General features: G+C 45.2%; 5 protein-coding genes across 5 annotated transcripts; 3 read left to right on the top strand and 2 right to left on the bottom strand.

The window, feature by feature from the left end:
• Positions 1-685: 685 nt before the first annotated feature.
• ags1 (alpha-1,3-glucan synthase Ags1) lies at positions 686-8,153 on the top strand (the record flags this gene model as incomplete). Its single annotated transcript, XM_043272699.1, has 5 exons — positions 686-1,042; positions 1,101-1,276; positions 1,327-7,487; positions 7,539-8,052; positions 8,105-8,153. 5 exons carry the CDS (start codon positions 686-688, stop codon positions 8,151-8,153), a joined length of 7,257 nt encoding a protein of 2,418 aa, XP_043128634.1.
• Positions 8,154-9,303: 1,150 nt separating this feature from the next.
• Aspvir_009557 (RTA1 domain-containing protein) lies at positions 9,304-10,248 on the top strand (the record flags this gene model as incomplete). The annotated part of the gene is made up of 2 exons (XM_043272698.1): positions 9,304-9,963; positions 10,015-10,248. The coding sequence occupies 2 exons, from the start codon at positions 9,304-9,306 to the stop codon at positions 10,246-10,248; spliced, it is 894 nt and encodes a 297-aa protein (XP_043128633.1).
• A 191-nt stretch (positions 10,249-10,439) lies between these two features.
• Aspvir_009556 (Zn(II)2Cys6 transcription factor) lies at positions 10,440-11,972 on the bottom strand (the record flags this gene model as incomplete). The annotated part of the gene is made up of 3 exons (XM_043272697.1): positions 10,440-11,369; positions 11,429-11,725; positions 11,775-11,972. 3 exons carry the CDS (start codon positions 11,970-11,972, stop codon positions 10,440-10,442), a joined length of 1,425 nt encoding a protein of 474 aa, XP_043128632.1.
• Positions 11,973-13,676: 1,704 nt separating this feature from the next.
• On the top strand, positions 13,677-15,142 carry Aspvir_009555 (uncharacterized protein; the record flags this gene model as incomplete). The annotated part of the gene is made up of 2 exons (XM_043272696.1): positions 13,677-14,517; positions 14,571-15,142. The coding sequence occupies 2 exons, from the start codon at positions 13,677-13,679 to the stop codon at positions 15,140-15,142; spliced, it is 1,413 nt and encodes a 470-aa protein (XP_043128631.1).
• Positions 15,143-15,622: 480 nt separating this feature from the next.
• On the bottom strand, positions 15,623-16,216 carry Aspvir_009554 (ankyrin repeat domain-containing protein; the record flags this gene model as incomplete). The annotated part of the gene is made up of 1 exon (XM_043272695.1): positions 15,623-16,216. The coding sequence occupies one exon, from the start codon at positions 16,214-16,216 to the stop codon at positions 15,623-15,625; it is 594 nt and encodes a 197-aa protein (XP_043128630.1).
• Positions 16,217-21,709: the final 5,493 nt, after the last annotated feature.

The following is a 21,709-nucleotide window of genomic DNA, read 5'->3' as shown; positions in this document are numbered from 1 at the left end:
AGTCGTAGCCTCTGGGAGGATCCGCATAATAATAGGAGAGGATAGTGTAGGAGCAGAGCAGAGCGACAAGATACTACTATCTGCACTAATCCCATCACCATCTTAGCTCGTCATGATATTAATAGTCTATTGACTGCAATTTCACTTGGTCAGTGTGTCTGTCTGTCTTGTCTGAGTATTATTATTTCCGCCATTGAGACCCCGATTATTTGTTTGATCTCTTTTCTTTTTTAGAAACTTTGATCCTCCTCGTTTTCTTCGTTTATTCCTATCCTCAATCCTCCTCAACTCCCCTCCTCCTCCTCCTCCTCCTCCTCTTTCTGTCTCTCGTTGTCTGTCGTTTCTGTCGTTTCAGCTTTTTTGGAGAGGAATACTCACTTGCTTCCCATCCAGCCTTTCGTTTCGTCGGTTGTGCTACATTTTCTCAACCCGCCGTTATCGCCTTTGTCGATCGCTCGTTATCAGTACAAACAAGCAGCTCATCCGACATCCACGATTCAAAACGGACAACGAAGAAAAAGTTGCAGGAGAAATTCGGCATAATCAGAACTGAAAGTCGCCAAAAGAGCACATTGTACATTTAACGATATTCATATTGTGATACCCCTCCCGTGCATGGGTCGATTCCCACAGATTCTTATCCACCGCATTGCTCAGAAGCAGCGAACAGAATCCACCACCCACGATGAAGTGGGGATGGACCGGGGCGTTGCTGGCCTGGTTTGTGACAACCGCATCATGCTGGCCGTACGACGAGAACCTGGTCAAATACAACCTCAATGAGAATAAAACCGCCACAAACCCGGCGGAGTACTGGGGAGAATGGCCGGACCATAAGGGCAAATACTTCCCCTCCCCGGAGAACTGGCGGTTTCCCTTTTATACCCTGTTTTTGGATCGATTCGTGAACGGTGACCCGGAGAACGATAATATCAACGGGACCCAGTTCGAGCATGATATCAGCTCCAACCAGATGCGTCATGGTGGTGATGTCGCGGGTTTGGTCGCTACTTTGGACTATTTACAGGGAATGGGGATCAAAGTGAGTTTTTTCGGCTTGATTGTGATATCTGGCGGAAACGAGATGCTGACTCTGACAGGGCATCTATCTGGCTGGAACGGCCCTCATGAACCAGCCTTGGGGCGCGGATGGTTACTCTGCATTGGATACAACGCTTTTGGATCAGCATTTTGGTGACATTGCAACCTGGCGCAATGCGATCACTGAGATCCACAATCGGGGGATGTATGTGGTATTCGATAACACTATTGCTACGTAAGTCTTCCCAGACCTCATTCTCTGCGTCCGGACTGACACAATACAAGCCTCGGTGATCTCATCGGCTTCGAAGGCTACCTCAACACCACCACCCCATTCTCGGTCAAGGAGCACAAGGCGTTGTGGAAAACCGATCGCCGCTACGTAGACTTTGACATCGGCAACGACTACAACGCGACGTGCGATTACCCCCGTTTCTGGTACGAAGACGGTCTTCCGCTTCCCGCGGACCAGGCCGATCAGCTGGTGGGCTGCTACAACAGCGATTTCGATCAGTACGGCGATATTGAAGCTTTCGGTGTGTTCCCGGATTGGAAGCGTCAGCTGGCCAAGTTCGCGTCCGTGCAGGATCGTCTGCGAGAATGGGTTCCTAGCGTGCGAGAGCGGCTGATCCGTCACTCCTGCATAATCATCGCCTCCTTGGATATCGACGGTTTCCGGTACGATAAAGCCACCCAGGCGACGGTCGATGCGCTCGGCGAGATGTCCATGGCGTACCGGGAATGTGCCCGCGCCGTGGGCAAGAACAACTTCTTCATCTCCGGAGAAATTACCGGTGGTGATTACTTCGGTTCCATCTACCTCGGACGAGGCAGGCAGAAAAACCAGTGGCTCTCTGATTTCTCCCAGGGCCCTAAGATGACGAATGAGTCTGGTGCCCAAAATTTCCTGCGTGAGGCCGGCCATGAAGCCCTTGATAGTGCTGCATTCCACTATTCCGTCTACCGATCCCTTACCCGTTTCCTTGGGATGGACGGTAATCTCGCTGCGGGTTATGATGTCCCTCTGGATTGGGTCAAGATGTGGCAACAGATGCTGCAGTCGAACGACTTCGTCAATGCGAACACGGGCAAATTCGACCCCCGCCACATGTACGGTGCGACCAACCAGGATGTCTTCCGGTGGCCAACTTTGCAGTTGGGTGTTGAGCGGCAGTTGTTGGGTAGTTATATCACGACAATGCTCCTTCCCGGTATCCCTCTATTGCTCTGGGGTGAGGAGCAGGCCTTCTATGTGCTTGATGCCACCGCTACCAACTATATTTATGGTCGTCAGGCCATGTCCCCTGCAACCGCCTGGAGAGACCATGGCTGCTTCAGTATGGACTCCTCGCAGTACTACCATTGGCCGATTGATTCTGGCCGGAAAGGTTGCCAAGATGAAACAGTCGCCTATGACCATCGGGACCCTTCCCACCCTGTGCGCAATATCCTTAAGCATATGTATCAGTTGCGTGAGCAATATCCCGTTCTCAATGATGGCTATACCCTGAACAAATTGTCCAACTCGACCACGCCAATACACTACCCGGGTTCCAACGAAACTGCCACTGAGACGGGCATGTGGTCTGTGAGTCGCGAGCCCGATCTTGATGCGAAGCAGGATTTCGGCTCGGATGCGAAGAACTCGCCTGTCTGGATGGTCTACCAGAATTACAACCAAACGATCGATTACAAGTTCAATTGTACCGATCCAGAGCATGCTTTGATCGCTCCCTACCCTGCCAACACCGTCGTCCAGAACTTGTTTTACCCCTTCGATAACCTCACATTGACCACCGGCCCGTCTCAACGAACTTTTGGAAATGAAACATTGTTTGAAGGTTGTTATGGCAATCTGACCCTCAAAGCATTCGAGTTCCGGGCCTACGTACCGCAGAAGTGGCATGTCATGCCTCGCCCGATGATCACCGGCTTCGAACCTGGCCATGACTATCCCGTTCCTTCCACTGTGAAGCCTGACGCGTCTGAGAATGTGCCCATTAAGCTGTATTTCTCCGAGCCGATGGATTGCGATGGGATCACCAAGTCTATTTCCCTGACCTCCTCCACCGAGTCACTACAAATTCCGTCCATCGACTCCGGCTCCGTCTCTTGCCAGATTCTTACCAACATTACCACCAAGTGGACTGCTCAGATCCCTAGCCGCTTCATGTGGTCGGCAAATTTGACCAATGTCTACAACGGTATCCACCAAATCACTGTGAAGGAACCTAAGACTAGCAGCGGCAGCGCCTCCACCAACGCCACCGACCACTTCCTTTTCCGCATCGGCCAGGTCGATAATCCGATGGTCTTCACCAAGGCCAACTACTCGACTAGTTTGCTTCATGAGTATGATAACGGGACTCTGTACATCCAGCACCACGCCGCAGGCGCGGATAAATACCGCTACTCGACCAACTGGGGCACGACCTGGTCGAGCTGGACCAAGTACCATGGCGGTAACGACACCATTCAGGAAATGGAGTGGCACGGCACCAAAGAACAGCAGTGGGAAGGCAAACACGTCCGCGTGGAATATTGGAGCGGCTTGACCGGTAGCAGCGACTACTACCAAGAAGGCGATGTGGGCTGGAACCATAATGTGCCCCGTCGATTCCCGCATATCCATTTCAACGGTCCTTTTAACCAGTTTGGTTACGATGGCGGCCTTCCCAACAAGCTCAAGCTAGACACCACCAGTGGACGATGGAAGTACCACTTTACCTACGAGTGGCCCGCACGGGCACAGATCAACGTTTGGGGGATCAACCCGGATGGTAGCCCGGACCAGAGCTGGGTTCTGGGCGACGTCGACGGTGACCACGTCCTGGACCGAATGCCCCCATCATCTCTATCGGCTACCATGATCAATATCACCGATCCTCCGCCGTCACCTCATCTCTCATGGATTATCTCTATCAACGACGCGACCATGCGCTATACGCTGGAAGGTGCCGGAGACCAAACAACGCAGATGGCCATGTACATTCTCTTCTGGATTGTGCCCCTGCTCACAGGCGTGGCTTGCGTGTACGTCTTCATGAAATCCTTCTACCAGGTCAAGTTCAACCAGGTCGGTGTCAGCGAGAAGCGCACGCTCATTCCACTGGCCCTCCGGCGAAAGCTGAAGCGTGCTCGCAACGGCGAAGGCGAGGCAATGAACCCCTTGATGCGTCTGGCCAACAAGTCCGGTTTCCTTCAGAGCTCGACGGATCTTGCGGCCGGCCCTGCAGCTTCCAAGCGCCGCATGGTGCTCATTGCCACCATGGAATATGATATTGAGGACTGGGCCATCAAGATCAAGATCGGTGGTCTCGGTGTTATGGCTCAGTTGATGGGAAAGACTCTCGGCCATCAGGATCTCATCTGGGTCGTTCCTTGCGTCGGCGGAGTGGATTACCCTGTTGACCGGCCAGCGGAACCCATGGTCGTCACCATCCTGGGCAAGCCATATGAGGTCCAGGTGCAGTACCACACTTTGCAAAATATCACCTACGTTTTGCTGGATGCGCCGGTTTTCCGTCAGCAGACCAAGTCAGAACCCTACCCACCACGTATGGATGACCTCGACAGTGCCATTTACTATTCCGCGTGGAACCAGTGCATTGCTCAGACGATCAATCGGTTCCCCATTGACCTTTATCATATCAACGATTACCACGGATCCCTGGCACCTCTCTACCTCCTGCCGCAAACAATCCCCGCCTGTCTGTCTCTACACAACGCCGAGTTCCAGGGTCTCTGGCCCATGCGGACCGAGAAGGAAAAGGAAGAGGTTTGCTCCGTCTTCAACCTAGATAAAGAAATCACCCGTCGATACGTCCAATTTGGTGAGGTTTTCAATCTGCTCCACGCCGGTGCCAGTTATCTGCGTGTCCACCAGCAAGGATTCGGTGCTGTCGGTGTGTCCAAGAAATACGGTAAACGGTCGTACGCTCGGTATCCCATCTTCTGGGGCCTCAAGAAGGTCGGCAACCTGCCCAACCCCGATCCATCGGATGTTGGCGAGTGGAACAGGGAAAAGGCCCTCGTCAAGGGTGAGGACCCGCCTGTCGATACGGAATTCGAAGCTGGTCGCGCGGAGCTCAAACGCCAGGCTCAAGAATGGGCTGGCCTGGAGCAGAACCCGGACGCTGATCTTCTCGTGTTTGTTGGTCGATGGTCCATGCAGAAGGGTGTGGATCTGATTGCGGATGTCATGCCTGCTGTTCTTGAGGCTCATCCTAACGTCCAGCTGGTCTGTGTCGGCCCTGTCATCGATCTGTACGGCAAGTTCGCTGCCCTGAAGCTGGATCGTATGATGAAGGTCTATCCCGGCCGCGTCTTCTCTCGTCCTCAGTTCACTGCTCTGCCCCCCTACATCTTCTCTGGTGCTGAATTCGCTCTCATTCCCTCTCGTGACGAACCCTTCGGTCTGGTCGCCGTCGAATTCGGCCGTAAGGGTGCTCTCGGTATCGGTGCTCGCGTCGGTGGTCTCGGTCAGATGCCTGGTTGGTGGTATAACGTGGAGTCAATGACCACTGCCCATCTGCTCCATCAGTTCAAGCTGGCGATAGACGGTGCCTTGAACTCGAAGCCAGAAGTCCGTGCTAAGATGCGTGCTCGTTCAGCCAAGCAGCGGTTCCCTGTCGCTCAATGGATTGAGGATCTCGAGATCCTGCAGTCTACATCCATCCGAATCCATAACAAGGAAGCCTCCAAGTCCAGCAATCGTCCCGTGACCCCTACCGGTCCCATGACACCTCGCGGACTGGGTGCTATGAGCCCTAGCCTACCTGGTAGTGGAACTCAGACCCCTGTTGGCATGCACTCTCGCGAAGCCAGCTACGTGAACCTGAGGCAATTAGCAGAGATTGGCCCACAGCAGCGCGACACCATCATTTCCTACAGCAACAACGCTGGCCGGGAGATGACTGAGAAACCTGCTCCGGGATTAAGTCGTAAACTGTCGCTTGGTGTCCGTTCCGGCCCTGGTCATCTCAACCGTCCTGGTCGGCGTGGACAGCAGGACCTCGCTCCCCCTGATCACAGAGATGGCGGTGATGTTTCCGATATCGAGGAGGAGAGTGACGATGACTTCATTGACCACTACTACGGTGATGACGAATATACTCTCACGCCCGAGCAGGCCGAGGAAGGCCGACGACTCCAGAACAATCCCCAGTCCCAAAGTGGACGTGCGACTCCAAGAGAACTTACGCGCTCCGTCCAATTCCCCTCGAGCCCATCCATTCATTCTGACATGGGCCTTGCTCCCCCCACCCGGCCATTCCTGGAAGCTGGCAGTCGTCTGAGCAGTGCCTCGGTGCTGTCCGTCGATTCCATCGTTGGTGACAAGAAGGACTTCAAGCTGCAAAAAGTGGATCCTTTCTTCACGGATAGCCATGGCGACTACGCTCGCTTGTTCGAAAAGAGTCTGGACAGCTTGAACGGGGCCAACTCCGAGACGCAGCTCTGCATTGAAGAGTTCCTGGTCAAGAGTGAAAAGGAATTGTTCGACAAGTTCCGCGATGCCAAGCTGGGTCGTCTGAACTCGCCCGCTCCATCTGTCTTCCGTGGTAAGCGCGGTCCTTCGCCTGTGGATTCCTACTACGGGGATGAGGCCTCGTCGCGTATGAGTCCGGATGATGAGCAGTCCCAGGAAGATGACGAATTTCTCCTAGGCAAGGACTACGTTCCTCCGACCGGTCTGCGCAAGTGGATGCAGCTGCGCATCGGAGACTGGCCAGTCTATTCCCTCTTGTTGGGCCTGGGCCAGATCATCGCCGCCAATTCGTACCAGATCACCTTGCTGACCGGCGAGGTTGGTCAAACCGCGGAGAAGCTGTACGGAATTGCGACCACCTACCTGATTACCTCGATTCTGTGGTGGTTCGTCTTCCGCTACTTCAAATCCATCGTCTGTCTCTCTGTCCCCTGGTTCTTCTACGGTGTGGCATTCCTTCTCATTGGCCTCGCCCATTTCGAGCATGATGAGTTCACCCGGGGATGGATCCAGAACGTCGCCAGTGGCTTCTATGCGGCCGCTTCCTCCAGCGGGTCGATTTTCTTCGCCCTCAACTTTGGTGATGAAAGCGGTGCGCCGGTCAAGGAATGGGTCTTCCGTGCCTGTGTCATCCAGGGCACGCAGCAAGCTTATGTCATTGCGCTGTGGTACTGGGGGTCAACGCTCACCAAGGCCTCGAGCCAGGGCCTCCTCACCTCCGAGAACAACATCGCCAACACCTGGAAGATGACCGCCATCTGTGTCCCGATTACCATGTTCCTGTGGGGCGTTGGTCTTCTTATGTTCTATGGCCTTCCCAACTACTACCGCCAGAGCCCTGGCAAGGTTCCATCCTTCTATCGCTCGGTGTTCCGCCGCAAGATTGTCCTCTGGAACTTTGCCGTCGTCATCATCCAAAACTTCTTCCTCAGTGCCCCTTACGGTCGCAACTGGAATTGTAAGTCCACTTCATTTGTCAGATAAATCGAGATACTGATGCCTGTTACAGTCCTCTGGAGTTCAAATCACGCAAAGACCTGGCAGATCGTCATTCTCTGCATTGTCTTCTTCGGTTTCGTCTGGGCCGGCTTCCTCTTCATCCTCAGCCACCTCTCCAAAAAACACAGCTGGATCCTCCCCGTGTTCGCCTGCGGTCTCGGCGCCCCCCGTTGGTGCCAGATCTGGTGGGGTGTCTCCGGCATCGGGTACTACCTCCCCTGGGTCGCAGGCGGGTACACGGGCGGCGCCCTGGCATCCCGCAGCGTCTGGCTGTGGCTGGGCGTTCTCGACGCAATCCAGGGCCTGGGCTTCGGTATGATCCTGCTACAGACCCTGACCCGCATGCACATGTGCTTCACCCTCATCGTGTGCCAAGTGCTGGGATCCATCGCCACGATCTGCGCCCGAGCCTTTGCGCCCAACAACGTCGGCCCGGGCCCTATCTCGCCCGATCCCACCTTTGGCGCGAGTGCCGTGGCGAACGCGTGGTTCTGGATCGGCCTGATCTTCCAGCTGCTCATCTGGTAAGTTCTTTGTTCTGTCTCTTTCCCTCGAACATGGCTGACATGGTTGCAGTGCTGGGTTCCTTCTCTTCTTCCGCAGAGAACAACTCTCCAAGCCCTAAGGCACTACCATTGCTCCTTAACGATTTGATTTTCCTTGTTGCTGGCATATTTTGCATATACATGCTTCCTGTATAGATACGACATTTTGCATATATAGATGTGTCATGATTACCTCGCTGGGTCTTTCCGATGTGGCTTGATGTCCGGAGTTCAACAACGTTTACATAATACTTAATCGCGTTTTACCAGATCCAGTAGCTCAATCCAGGAATAAGTCTCGTAGAAATGATGTGCACACAGTAAGAAATGAGTCGCTGTAGACTCGCCCGATATGATCTCACTTAAGTTAGGGTATTAATATGGTTGAGTACACTCTGTGCGGTCTATGAAGATCTTAGTAAGGATATAGCGGTATTGATCTAGATGAAGTGATAGAAGACAATATATCTGGAAGATGCCGTGGCCCTCTATGGTTTGCTTCCTTGTCCTAGCCACATGTACCACCTTATACTCTCTAGATAGCCAAGCCATTGTAAATAACTGCTGATTCTGTTCTCCGCAAGTGTTATCCATGCTTACCATCCTTGTGGACCGTAAGAGACATGGCAGTAGACCAAGGCTGGCCGAGTCTTGGCACAACCACCTACTAATCAACAATCAGTAGGCAAGAGAGCAGAGCTACTGCCTAACTCAAGCAAATCACTTACCTTACTGTTGCTCAGTGGACTAAAAATAGGGAGGACCGTTGCAGTATGCCAAGAGATGACAGCAGACTCGATTTAGCATAGCGGGACGAGCTTATTTGTCCGCAGCCAATCATTACATGCTAATCAATACAGCTAGGCCGATCTTGGCTGGTATATTACTGTTCTTCGCATTTTCGCATACCTCGTATTTCCTGCTGGTTAAGCATGAACAACTCCAGCGCAATAGGGAGCGGAATCATCTGGATGGACACGAATGAGACCAAATGCGAGTGCGAGTACGGGTATTGAACCACTGAATTGGAATTTTCAAGGCAGCAGCATTTACTATGGCGTTTGTTTTAGAGCACACAAGGGGAAATGGTGCCAGATGTCGACTATATATCTCCTATTCCATGTCCCATAGATGCCTCTAGGAATAACATCAACGTCAGTGCAAGGCTCTTACAATCGTCAACTAACTCAATCCTCTCCCGTCTTCTCTCAGTTGTCGACTTCATACACCATGGCCTCAGACAAGGACAACATCTACTTCTACAATCCCTCCCTCGGGGCATCCGTCCTCTTCACCATCATCTACATCATCCCCCTCACCTACCAGTCATACATGACATTCATCTTTCCCCGGAAAGCCCAAACCCCACGGACCAAGTACTTCATCCCGGCGGTCGTCGGCGCCGCCCTCGAAGTAGCCGGGTACGCGCTCCGCTGCGCCAGCGTCCAGAAACCAGCGGATATCTCCCTGTACGCCGTCTCCAACACCCTCATCGTCATCGCCCCGGTCTTCGTCTGCGCGAGTCTCTACATGCTTCTTGGAAAGCTGGAGGCTAGCTGCGCGGACGGGAGTGCCAAGAAACCCGCGAACTTTCTGCTTGGAGGTCCGGGTAGATGGCTGCCGTGGACGTTTTTGACGTTGGATATTCTTGCGGTCCTGACGCAGGGGTCTGGGAGTGGGATTGCGTCGTCGGGGAACTGGAAGGGGTCGACCAAGGACGCGGGGATTGGGGTGTTGATCGGGGGGTTGGTGTTGCAGGTTGTCACGTTTGCGGCGTACCTGGTTATTATGGTCTGGTTTCACTGGAGGGCGACGGTGGAGGGTCACCAGTTGTCGCATGGGGTGCAAATGGTCATGAGGGGGCTTTATATTGCTGGGTTCCTTGTTATGGTGAGTGCTGGCTTTACGTTTCCGAGGGAAGGCTACTGCTAACGGTAAAAGCTCCGCTCTATATATCGAGTGTTTGAATTTGCCTTTGGCATTGATTCGTACACGTTTACGCATGAATGGCCGTTGTATGTGCTCGAGGCTGTTCCCATGCTTGTCGCCTTGTTGGTCTTGGGCTGGTTCCATCCGGCACGGTGGTTGGCAAAGGCTGGGCTGGAGGGAGAGCAGATCTATTCTCTGCGCAAGTCGTCCACTCGACAAAACAACGAAGAGCAATCCCTGGCTTGAAGATATGGGCAAGGCTGACATGGACCGGATTTTGTAGATCTCGCTACTTTGCGTTAAACGGAGGGCAGTTGGCAATGCAAACATTCCTTTGCAATGATGTCTATGAATTTGGTTGTGATTATTGCGCTATTTTCTCACAAGCTGTTATTAGATCACATGCATGTACTGCTCATACTATTGCATCAAGGAGTTCATTCTATTACCCGAACCCCTCCGGGCTCTGGGCACCCTAACCACGCGGTCGTCTCCAAGTCAAAGAACTGGCCATGCAGATTGGGAATTGCACCATCAGATCGCGTCCCGCGACTGCTTCTCGTAGTATTCCCATCTGCAGCTATGATTTGCATCGGTAACTCTATCAACACCCGTAACGAAGACGGTAGCTCGCGGTATATGGCATCGGCCCACTGATGTACGACCGAGTCTGCTGCTAGGAACGTGGTGCCGCTCAGCTGGCGCAGCCTGATATAAACCGGCTGCATAATGCGCTCGACGACAAGGAAATACATGAACAAAGCTCGCGAAACGTGGTTCGCAGGCGCGATGAACATTAGAAACTCCCGATTCTCGGCTTCGTACCACACGGCATAGATCCTGGTGAGGTTGACAAATGCTGTCCGGTCGGAGACTGCGAGGGCGGCAAGCGTCTCCCGTATCGCTCGAAAGAAGCAGTGATGTATGGTGCTTTGAAAGAGAGGTTGTAATCTATCTATTGCCGCGAGAAGGCTGTCGATCAGGAGGGGACTGCTGACGGGTTCGTTGGCGAGTGCCGAGGCTACCTCGGCCGCCTCCTCCTCTGTCTGGATATGGAACAGCTGGCTTGTTTTGTATCTGTCCATGATGCAGTTGGTGATGACTCCGCAGCCGCGGACCATGACTGCGAAGTCGACTAGGCCGTCTTGCATGTGGTATGCCTGGAACACAAGAGCATAGCATGTGGCCAGGATGACGTCCAGGTCGGTTGTTGTGCATTCTGGGCCTTTTCCTATCGCTGCCGATAACGCTTTCAATGCCTTGCCTCTGTGGATAATCGCCGTGGAGGAGTATTCCCATCCATTAGGCGAGACAAGGGAGTAGTGAGTAGCTCCTAGCGCGAGGATCGCGTGCATCAGATGGGGATACTACCGTGCAAGCATCAGCTATAAGCCCATGGGACCTCGGCAAGATAATCAATAATCACCTCGTGCGCATATTTGGGTACTTCGGTCGCCCATGTCTCCTCGCTCCCAAAGGGCAGATGCGGGCGCGCAACGACGAGGAAATGATGGAAGAATCGCAGGTCGTCGCCACTAAACGGACTGACAGCAAGTCCTTGTGAAGGTGACACCAGCTTGCCGCTCTGTGATGATGCTACCAAAGCATCTCGTCGCGACGCCTGTTGCTTCCCTACATCAACCCATTCCCGCACTTTGGATGGATAGACACATTCCATGTCTCGATACATGCAGTTCTCGCATGCCGGCTTGGTTTCTTGACACTGCACTCGTTAGTGAACGTCGTCCCCGAAATCCGTGGATCATACGTACCTTTACCCTCCTTGCTCTGCAGTTGTAGCAACCCCAGCGAGACTTGGTATGTGGTCGTTTCTGTCTCTGATTAGTCATGGTTTTTCCTTGCTCTCCCGCTTGCAACTTCCGCCGATCTGGCAACTCGGCCTTATTTGAAGCCTCAAGTTCTGGAGACAAGGCCGAAGTTCTGGCCCTTGCTTTTACTTGAATATCCATTGAGGGTATACTATATATCAAATAAATGATGATACAGATGGAATACTAATGAACGCGTCGAGATCAGCATATTTGATGAAGAAGATCGTTGATGTAATCCAGGCAGCAATCGAATTGGGCGAATACGAGCTTCCTCGGCCTCCCACCAATAATAAATAATAACAATGAATAAGCAGCTGTGACTCCTTTGACTCATCGAAGCCGTCATTTCTTGGCTTTCCCAATGCTACGGTGAAGACAGCTTAGCTGTATATCAACTTGAAAAGAGGTCCAAATTCGTGTGCTCTATCAAAAGACTCGTACCTGAAATTGACACAACTGACCAATCCATTAAATTCGCCTCCCCTGTTCAACGAATTCCATTTCCTTCCCCGTTATGAGACTGCAGCCCCTGTCCTGACAACCGAAACCGCTCCCTCGAGCTTCATCGGTGGCTCGATATCATCCAGACAACGGGCTGTGAACTCGTTTGCTTCTGTGGTGAACGCATCCCGGAAGCGACCGTAATATTATGGGAGAGTTTTTCGACCTATACCCGTCCGCTCGAAGAGGTTGACGAGACCCCCGGCAGGCTGAGGATTGACCGCGAGCTTGCTTTGGTGCCATGATCTCAGTACCTAGCCGGGGTCAGATACTGCCTCATGAAGTTCAGGAGCACAAGGGGACCTAAGAGGGCACTTACTGTCCTCCTGTCCCGCAGCCATCATGGGAGCGATGGAATTCGGACTGGAGGCCTGAGAGACTGAAATTGAGACGAAAGTCGACGGTCTACCTTGGCAATGAGCTACATGGGTCTTTCAAAAGGCTGCTTCGATGACATCCAGCACCTTTACCATCTTCTCCCTACACGTCATACAAGATATGGATCCATTTCACAAACTCCCGAACCAGATCGTCCTTCAGATCCTAAGTCATACTGTCAAATGTCCCCTGTGGTCAACGACGTGTTCAACTATTTCTATGCGGAGATCACAGAGGCAGTGTTGATGTCTTGTCCAATGACCGGCCATGGGATTGATGAAAATATCAAGTTCGTGGTCGCCATATACTCAGGAAAGACCTTCACGCCATCGACAATCCTCAACTTTCTTCTCGCCATTGAACTGCGTAACTGAATTACAGCTCAGCTGAATGTGGATGTTCTGTATTTGAGCTTATGGAAGGTCGGACGATTGCGATGTTGCAGACGCGGTCGTGAAGAAATGCAGTCCTGTTGCAGGGGCTTAAATGAGTTGAAGCCATGCAGACAGCAATAGTTTCTGACTCCTTATGCTTCAATCTTTTTAGACTGGATAGTATCAATTATGATATCAGCTGCTGTGGACAGAGCCGTTGCAGTTGTGGAAGTGGGATTGTTCTGTACCACGTAAGGTGTTCTATGTTATATCAAGACTGGCTGTCTGGCAACATGTCGAAAACAAGTGCAAGATAGGAATGACCATCCCAAGATCGTCCAAAACCTTCATCTGACCCTTACATGGTGTCCTCCAGGAAAGAGCGGTGAAGCTCGATTTTCAAGCAACGATGCTCTTCGGTATACGGAGAAGACTGGAACCCCCAAGTCCAAATCCAAACCATTGCCAGAGAGTACAAGAAGATGGTCAGTCATCCTTGCAGGTGCCACGTCAACACACCCGCCAGTACCAAACCTCAAAATACCCCACGGTCATAGCGATTACCAACCGCGCAATATTAATCCCCACCATGGAAGTCGACGCCGAAACACTTTTCAATGCGCTCGGAGAGCGTTATGAAGACGCCTATGCCGATAGTCCCGGGCTGCTCGAAGTCACCGAATATGTGGTGAGCAAGCTTCCACGCAGCAGCCATGTCCTCGACGTGGGTTGCGGAACCGGCAAACCGGTCGCTGCAGCGATCGCATCGGCCGGTCACACCGTCTACGGCATTGACGTTGCTGAGAACATGGTGAGAATTGCAGCCAGCCAAGTTCCAGGGACATTCTTGAAGGCCGATATGCGAACCTACACTCCTCCGGTCAAAATGGACGCTGTGTTTGCAATCTACTCTCTCTATCAGATCCGACCAAGCGATGTTCATAAAATGATGTATCGGTTCGCTGAGTGGTTGAAGGGGGATGGGATTCTGGTCCTTGGTGTGTCGCCTTCCTCGGCCCTTGTGGGAGGAAAAGGCGTACATGACCCCGTCTGGGATTGTACGAGGTCTAAAGTGACGTGGATGGAGCGGCCGGTGTTCGAGCTGTACTTTTCCCAGACGGCTTGGTTGAATCTATTCCGCGAAGCTGGTTTTGCCATTGAGTTGGAGAAAATGTTCGACTACATATCCAAGGATCCTAAGCATACGCGTTCTGAGACTCATTATCTGATCGTCGGGAGGAAATCGGTGTCACATCCGTTGCTGGGACCGTATCCTTTGCCTGAATGCCTTCCGGGAAAGTCAATGCGCAACGAGTCGGCTTGGAGACGGCTGCAGGGCCACCTATTCTTGAAGGACGATGAGAGGATGAAGCTGTCCTCTATGCTGGAGGGCCATCAAAGGATACTGGATATTGGTCAGGGGTTGAAAGGTGAGCTATGAATGCATTTTTCCTCGCTATATACTGGCTTCTGACCCTCGCAGACTTCCTTGGCAAGGCATCAGCAAGGAATAAGTCTGTAGAGACTTTGCCTACCCCTTTCAACAACCTCCCGTACCCAGATGCCCAGTTTGATGCCGTCATTGTAACCATGATTCTCGACTATGTTGACGATCTCCGCGATTTCTTGCTAGAAGCCGTCCGCGTGATTGACAAGTCCTCATCGAATGCGCGGATCATTCTAATCCAGGGTGCACCATATAATGAAGTCCAGAAATTGATGAACACCGTGTGTACTCCATTGAGCTGCAAGAACACGGGAACAGCCCACCAGGGCCTGCTTCTTCACTCTGCTATGAAGATACTGGCGGAGATCGGATTCGGGGGGACTTCCCTCCGTCCTCTAAGTACTTCGTATTCCTTTGACGAGAATAGTTCATCTAATCGGAGCAACGCACTCGTCGAGATGTTGCCCAATGTCTGGTTTCCTGGCGAGAAAAAGCATGAGCAGATGAAGCGGGAGTTGGCATTCCCAATAGAGAAGCTTCTGCATGACCATCCCGGTTTCCTTCAGAATGAATTAGTGATTCTGGAAGCTGTCTTGGATGATCATTAACTCTATACGTGTACAGTTGAGAAAATACCCTTATTATGGTTTGAAGAGGACTGCTTCATTATCTAAAGCAGTAATTGAACGGTGGGTTACATCCATGAAGGTTGCAATGTGTCTTCAAATTCCTTGTAAAATCTTGGGCATTGAAAGCTATTCCCGGAATTGAGGCATGAAACATAGTTTCGACACAGGTCACGATCAATCAGCTCTTTCAAAGGGTATCATAGGACAAAATAGCCAAGTCTCTTAAGCAACTGAGCAAGGTCCATCTCCATAAATATCCTTCAACAGGCAGGCAACAGGACCAAATATTCACAAAAATAACAAGCCAGATCAAGGGTATCAAATCGAGTTGACAAGCAACAAATGTCTTCCTCGCCAATCCACGAAAGCAAAGTCTATACAATAACTGCAAGGTTAACACATGTTTCAACTGCTCGGAGACTTCGTCTCAGGACGACTGCATCTCCTCATGTTGTCTCATCACAACACGGATCTCATTTTGGCAAAAGGGCGCATATTGACCAGATATCCATGAAGCGTGCTGGATGGCACTGCTTCAAGTTTTGGACGGTTTGTCTCGGCAAAACACTCGAGAATCTCATTCTCCTCAAACAAGTAAGCAAAGAGGAATGGGGTATGCCCATGCACATTCTCAGTGCGTGGGTTTGCCCCAGCCTGCACAAGTAGGCGGGCCAAAGACACTGACCGCAGCACGACCGCAAAATGTAGGGGGGTGAGTCCATCGTTGTCTTTAATATTCACATCTGCTCCTCTCTGTATGAGGAGGCGCACCATCTCCTCTTGTCCTGCTTGTACAGCAATATGGAGGGGAGTGCATCCTTTTGCATCTACAGCATTTATAGCATCCCCATGTTCAATGAATGTAAGAGCAAAGTTAGGATATCCGAACTCCGCTGCGTCGTGGAGAGCAGTGCGCTCTTGACAAATCTGCTTCTCAGGCTTTTCGGGCTCCTCAGCCCTGGTGCTGTGGTCGAGATTGCTCTGCTTCATAAACTTCTCAAGTTCTTGTGGGTTGGTCTGGTAGGAGAGTCTTTCCTTGAATCTGGACTGCATGGTGACTGTGTGAGAAGCTCTTTGCGACGGTGTTGCGTTGGGGTATCACTTGATTGATGAGGCGTACGACGGCGAACGAGCAAGTAGAGAGTACTGAGAAGAGAGGAGAGAAAGAGAACGGCAGGGGACATTCTCAGTCATCTCTTCCTGGGGATGCGCGACTCACAGTGACGTATACTGGTGACATATTGATGACAGCGTCATGTGATATCATTTACCCTATATCAGGAGTTCCAGCATAGCAGATAATCCGGGCCTCAGGTGTCAGGCATCTAAGTGAGTGCTGGCTGCCTTTACCTCACGCAGCCTGGACTAGGGCCATCAAACTGATCAGCCACCTTCTTACGGTGGCTTTGTTTTCAACTCTGTAGAAAAAGCAGAATGGGGTCAGAATATGAAGATATTTTTTGTTAATTCATTACTATGTAAAAGTATGTTTACTATCATATAAATAGTAGGAGTAATCTACTAGGTGAGATTATATAATTAGATCTCTACTATACTAAGTATAGCTATATACCCCTAGATTTAATTAATAAGATTATAGCTACTTCCTAATTAGGTAGTTAATCTATAATTATAGTATTAAGATCTATTATTTATAGTACTCTACTAGGCTAAGCCTAGTATCTTAAATAATTAATTAAACTTTAGATAACTAAGTAGCTTTATTATAAGATCTATAATTATCTTATCTATTAAAAGATATTATAAGAAGACCTAATTCTTAACTATTATATTTTTAATCTAATAATAATTAATATTAATATACTTACTATATACATAGAATTAAGTATTATAGGCTAGATCTATAGTAGGCTAGCTATTAGTATTAATTTATATAGAGTATATATTATTAAAGCTAATATCTTTTAGAAGATAGATAAGCTAGATAGCTTTCTTTATAATATAAATAATAATAGTATATTCTATCTTATATATAGATAAAAAGATAACTAATTATAGCTTAGAAGCCTATAAGATAGGTCTATTACTAAATATAAAGATATATATAGTAATTAAATAATATATATTAATATATCCTATATAATTTATATTAATATAGCTAATAACTATATCTAGCTTACTTATAAGATCTCTTATATTATAAAGCTTATAGATAATTCTAATATTTAGGGTCTAATAGAAGAATCTAATAAGATAAATAAGATATTTAAAATATAATTTATTAGAATTTATAGTATATCTAGCTAGCTTCCTAATAGTAAAGGAAGTATCTAGCCTAGTATATAATATTAGATATATAACTAAGCTAACTCCTACTCTACATCTCTTTTTAGGTTTAAGATTATATTTAATAGACTTATTTAATTTAATTAGCTAAGCATCTTCTTCTATAGATATTACTATAGTTTTAACTAAATATAAATTAGATATATTAATAAAATATTAAAGGTAAGTATATTAAGATAGCTTAATATATCTTTTTTTAATATCTAGGTCTATCTTTATGCCTAGATAATAGCTAGCTAGGCTAATAAATAAAATATTAAATAATTTACTAATAGCCTTATACACCCTCTTAGTAATCTACTTAGAGGGTCTAGTAATCTCTATATTATTAATATATAAAATAAAAAATATACTATAACTATTAAAGAAGAAATATTTATTAATCTTAGATAGCTATAATCTAATCTTAGTAACTCCACTATAGAAGATAAAATACTAGATATATATAGACTACTTTAATCTATATAAAGAAAGTAATAGTCTATATATATAGCTAGACTTATTATTAAAATCTTATAGCTACTTTATATAGATAACTATATTATTAAAAAATTTACCCTATAGAAAAGTAAGCTTAATATCTACCTTAATATAATAATAGCCTAAGATAGCTATAAGTATAAAGAATAAGTAGATAGTAGCTAGCTTTATAGTAGAAGAAAATATCTAGTTAAAGTCTACTCTAGGTATTTAGATATAGTCTTTAGTAATCTATCTTATCTTAAATTAGATAATCTTATTATTAGTACTAATCTTAATCTTATAGATCTAATACCTCTTAATAACCTTATAGCTAGAAGATAGGGCCTTAAGTACCTAGATACCTTACTTAATAAGATTATCTACTTTAATTTTTATAATATTCTACTAATTATCTACTTTAGGAGAGTTAATTACTTTATAGAAAAAAAAAAGGCTTATTAGTATAGGAAGTTAATATCCTTAGTAATACTAGGACCTACCTCTATATATATTTATAGTATAGGGATGCTGTCCTCTAGTCTAGGTAGATTAGATATAATTAGATCTTAGCCTTTAATAATATCTTATTTAGAATTATTATTACTAATAACCTTATTTAGATTATAGTTAGCAGGTAGAATAGCTAGTAGATTAATAAATTTTCTATAATTATTATCTAGATCTCTATAAAGATCTAGATTACTTCCTTCTTTAAAAATAATATTATAGGTATATTTAACTTTATTAGTTATTAGTATCTAAATAATATATTACTTACCTAGGCTAGTATAGCTAACTAGATAGTAATAAATAGTATATAGATTAATCTTTATAATACCCTGCTTAGATTTAATCTTATTAATAATAATAAGATATCTAACTAAATTTAAAATCTATAGAGAGCTAATATCTAGATATTTACTAAAGTATATTTTATATAGAGTTATATTCTTACCTTAAATAGGTAAGATATTATTAATTAAAATAACTCCCTTTATAATTTTATCCTATAGTTTATATAGAATAGTCTTATTATTAATAATAGCATAAACCTTTATTAGAATAGTATATATAAGATATTCTATAATAGGATTCTAACTATAAGTATATAATACTATAAATTCCTACTTAATAGATTTAGCTCTAGCCTATACTTAATTCTCTTTCTTAATAAATTTTTCTATTATTATTAATATAAATAATCTATACCTTAAATTCCTTAATACCTATATATGTGTCATACCCTGGGATCTATCTCTGCTGTTCTCTACTAGTTAACTACTTTAGGAATGGGGTGATATAGTCCCTGGACTATATCTAATACTTACCTAAGGCCTACCCTCTGTGGTAGCCTGCTATATACTAACCTAGGTATATAGTAATATGTGATGTAATGATCTAACTAGGATCTAATATAATCTAAAGGTATAATAATCTTATTTAAGATTAAGAATAATAAGAATAATAATAGTAGAGATAGAAGTAAGGCCTATTAAGGATATATCCTTAATAGTAAAATAGTATCTAATAAATTAGACTAGTGAACTTATACTTAAGTAATTAACTTATATTAAATATAAAGAACTAAACTAAGAGTACTAGATATAATAGTAATAAGTATCCTTATATAGTTCCCCCTATTATAGCAGTGCTATGATATTTTATATTACTAATCTATCTAGATTATATCCTTAGTCTAATCTAATTATAGCCATCTCTAATCTAATTATAGCCTAGCTATATTTTATATAATATATTACATCTTCCTATTAGACACTACTAAGGTTTTAGTCCTCCTTAGGGTGACTAGCTATCATTCTCCCTTTAGTTCTGCCTATCATATCTACCTAACTATATTAGTATTATAACATTACCCCCCCCTCTCCTAGCATTTCATCCTTAAAACACTTTATAAGGCTAGAAATTCCTCCTAGTAGGTGTCTTTTCTTTTCATTATACTTTTATTCCTTTATTACTAACCATATCTTCTAGGGCATCTATTAAGAAGAATTATCTATATTAGTATATTAAAGAGGAAGGGTATTATTCCCTTTTCCCTTATAATTATTATATATATCTTTATAAAATCTATTTTAAATCTAATAACTCTAATTATTATAACAAGTATATTTGTGCTAGGAATTTAAAGTATATAATATTAAAACTATCTTTTTCTAATAATAAGTAGTATTATTTAGTTAAACTATAGTAGACTATTACTAAAGAGTATTATGCTACTCTTATAAAGGTAATGCATCTTAAATATTAAGAGGCTCTGCTCTATAGTTATACTAGTGACTTTATTACTTATAAATATAAGGAGGTTACTAAGTTAGAAGAATTAGAATACTATAAAAAAGAAGAGCTTAAATATCTTAAACATGAGCATGTTAAATTTAAATAAAAAGAATATGAAGCAGAGAGTGCTTAGGCTATGACTAAGGTTCCTCACTCTACTGAAATGGCCTATAGCCATGCTCTTATGGCCACGTCAGAGAATCCTACTCTGAGTTTGTGGAAATATTCATTCAACCAGTGTCCGCATCTTTAACACTATAGAGGGTGTCTGTTATATCTAGATATATGCTCATCCCATGACTCTACTTAGGTCTAGTATTCTAGATTCTAGTAGATATATCCTTTTATTCCTTATTTAACTTTCTTAAGGATCTGCATATTTAGCTAGTATACTTATAGTTCTACTAACTACTTCTTATCTAGCTATTATAGCTATATGGTATATTAATCTACTTTATTATTATCTTTTAGGGGGTTATCTTAAGGTATCTTAGGAATCCTATAGGACTACTCCTTATTAGGATTAAGGCTTACCTACTAAGTTCTATACTCTTTATTAAGTAGATTAATAGGTTAATTAATTATAGTCTAATCTATTATAGGAAAATCTACTTAATCTAGCTCTTTATAATTAGTCTTTTCTTTATTAGAACTAATAATCTAATCTTTAGTAAGTATTATTAACCTATAAATAGCTTCTTTAGGTATAATATTTTCCTACTTAATAGGACTATATTTATTACTAGTTAATAAATCTTAATTAGTAGCTATAAGTATACTAGGATTTTTAATAAGCTAATTACTTTATATACTTCTATACTTAATAGAGTCTTCCTCTTAAAGCTCCTACTTAATTTTATTATTATTAAGAGTTATATATTTTTTATATAATTTTCTTAGCTACTTATTACTCTTTTTTTTAACTATAATAGTACTAGTTATATTATAAGCTTCTCTAATAGTATAGAATTCTACTATTACCCTAAGCTATTTTATTTTATCTTACTAACCCTACCTAGGTTATTATCTATAGTCTTTTAATATATATCCTAGTTTCCTATACTAGAAATATAACTTATTATATTATTACTATTCTCTTTCCTTCTTAGAAAGTGCTAATTATATTATATCTAATTCTATTAGATATAGCCTATAAGGATCTATATACCCTTAGCTCTATAGCTAAGCTAGCCTTCTATTATTTAGTTAATAATTTATAGTATACCTGCTACTAAAGATATTCTAATTATTTTATTTCTTCCTATATATATAAAAATCTTATAACTTATTATTAATCTTAACTACTTATTTAATTATTCTACTAAGCTTATCTAGTTATTCTATCTAGATTAACTTTTCTTAGATATCTAGTTTTAAGCCTTCTTTAAATTATATAATATTTATATCTTTATCCTAATTTAAATAGGATATAATTTATTAGAATTATAATATATATTCCCCTATAGATCCTATCTATTT

Source organism: Aspergillus viridinutans (genome assembly GCF_018404265.1).
Source record: "Aspergillus viridinutans IFM 47045 DNA, scaffold_8, whole genome shotgun sequence".
NCBI classification, from domain to species: Eukaryota; Fungi; Ascomycota; class Eurotiomycetes; order Eurotiales; family Aspergillaceae; genus Aspergillus; species Aspergillus viridinutans.
This window is presented reverse-complemented; position numbering and strand designations above follow the sequence as displayed.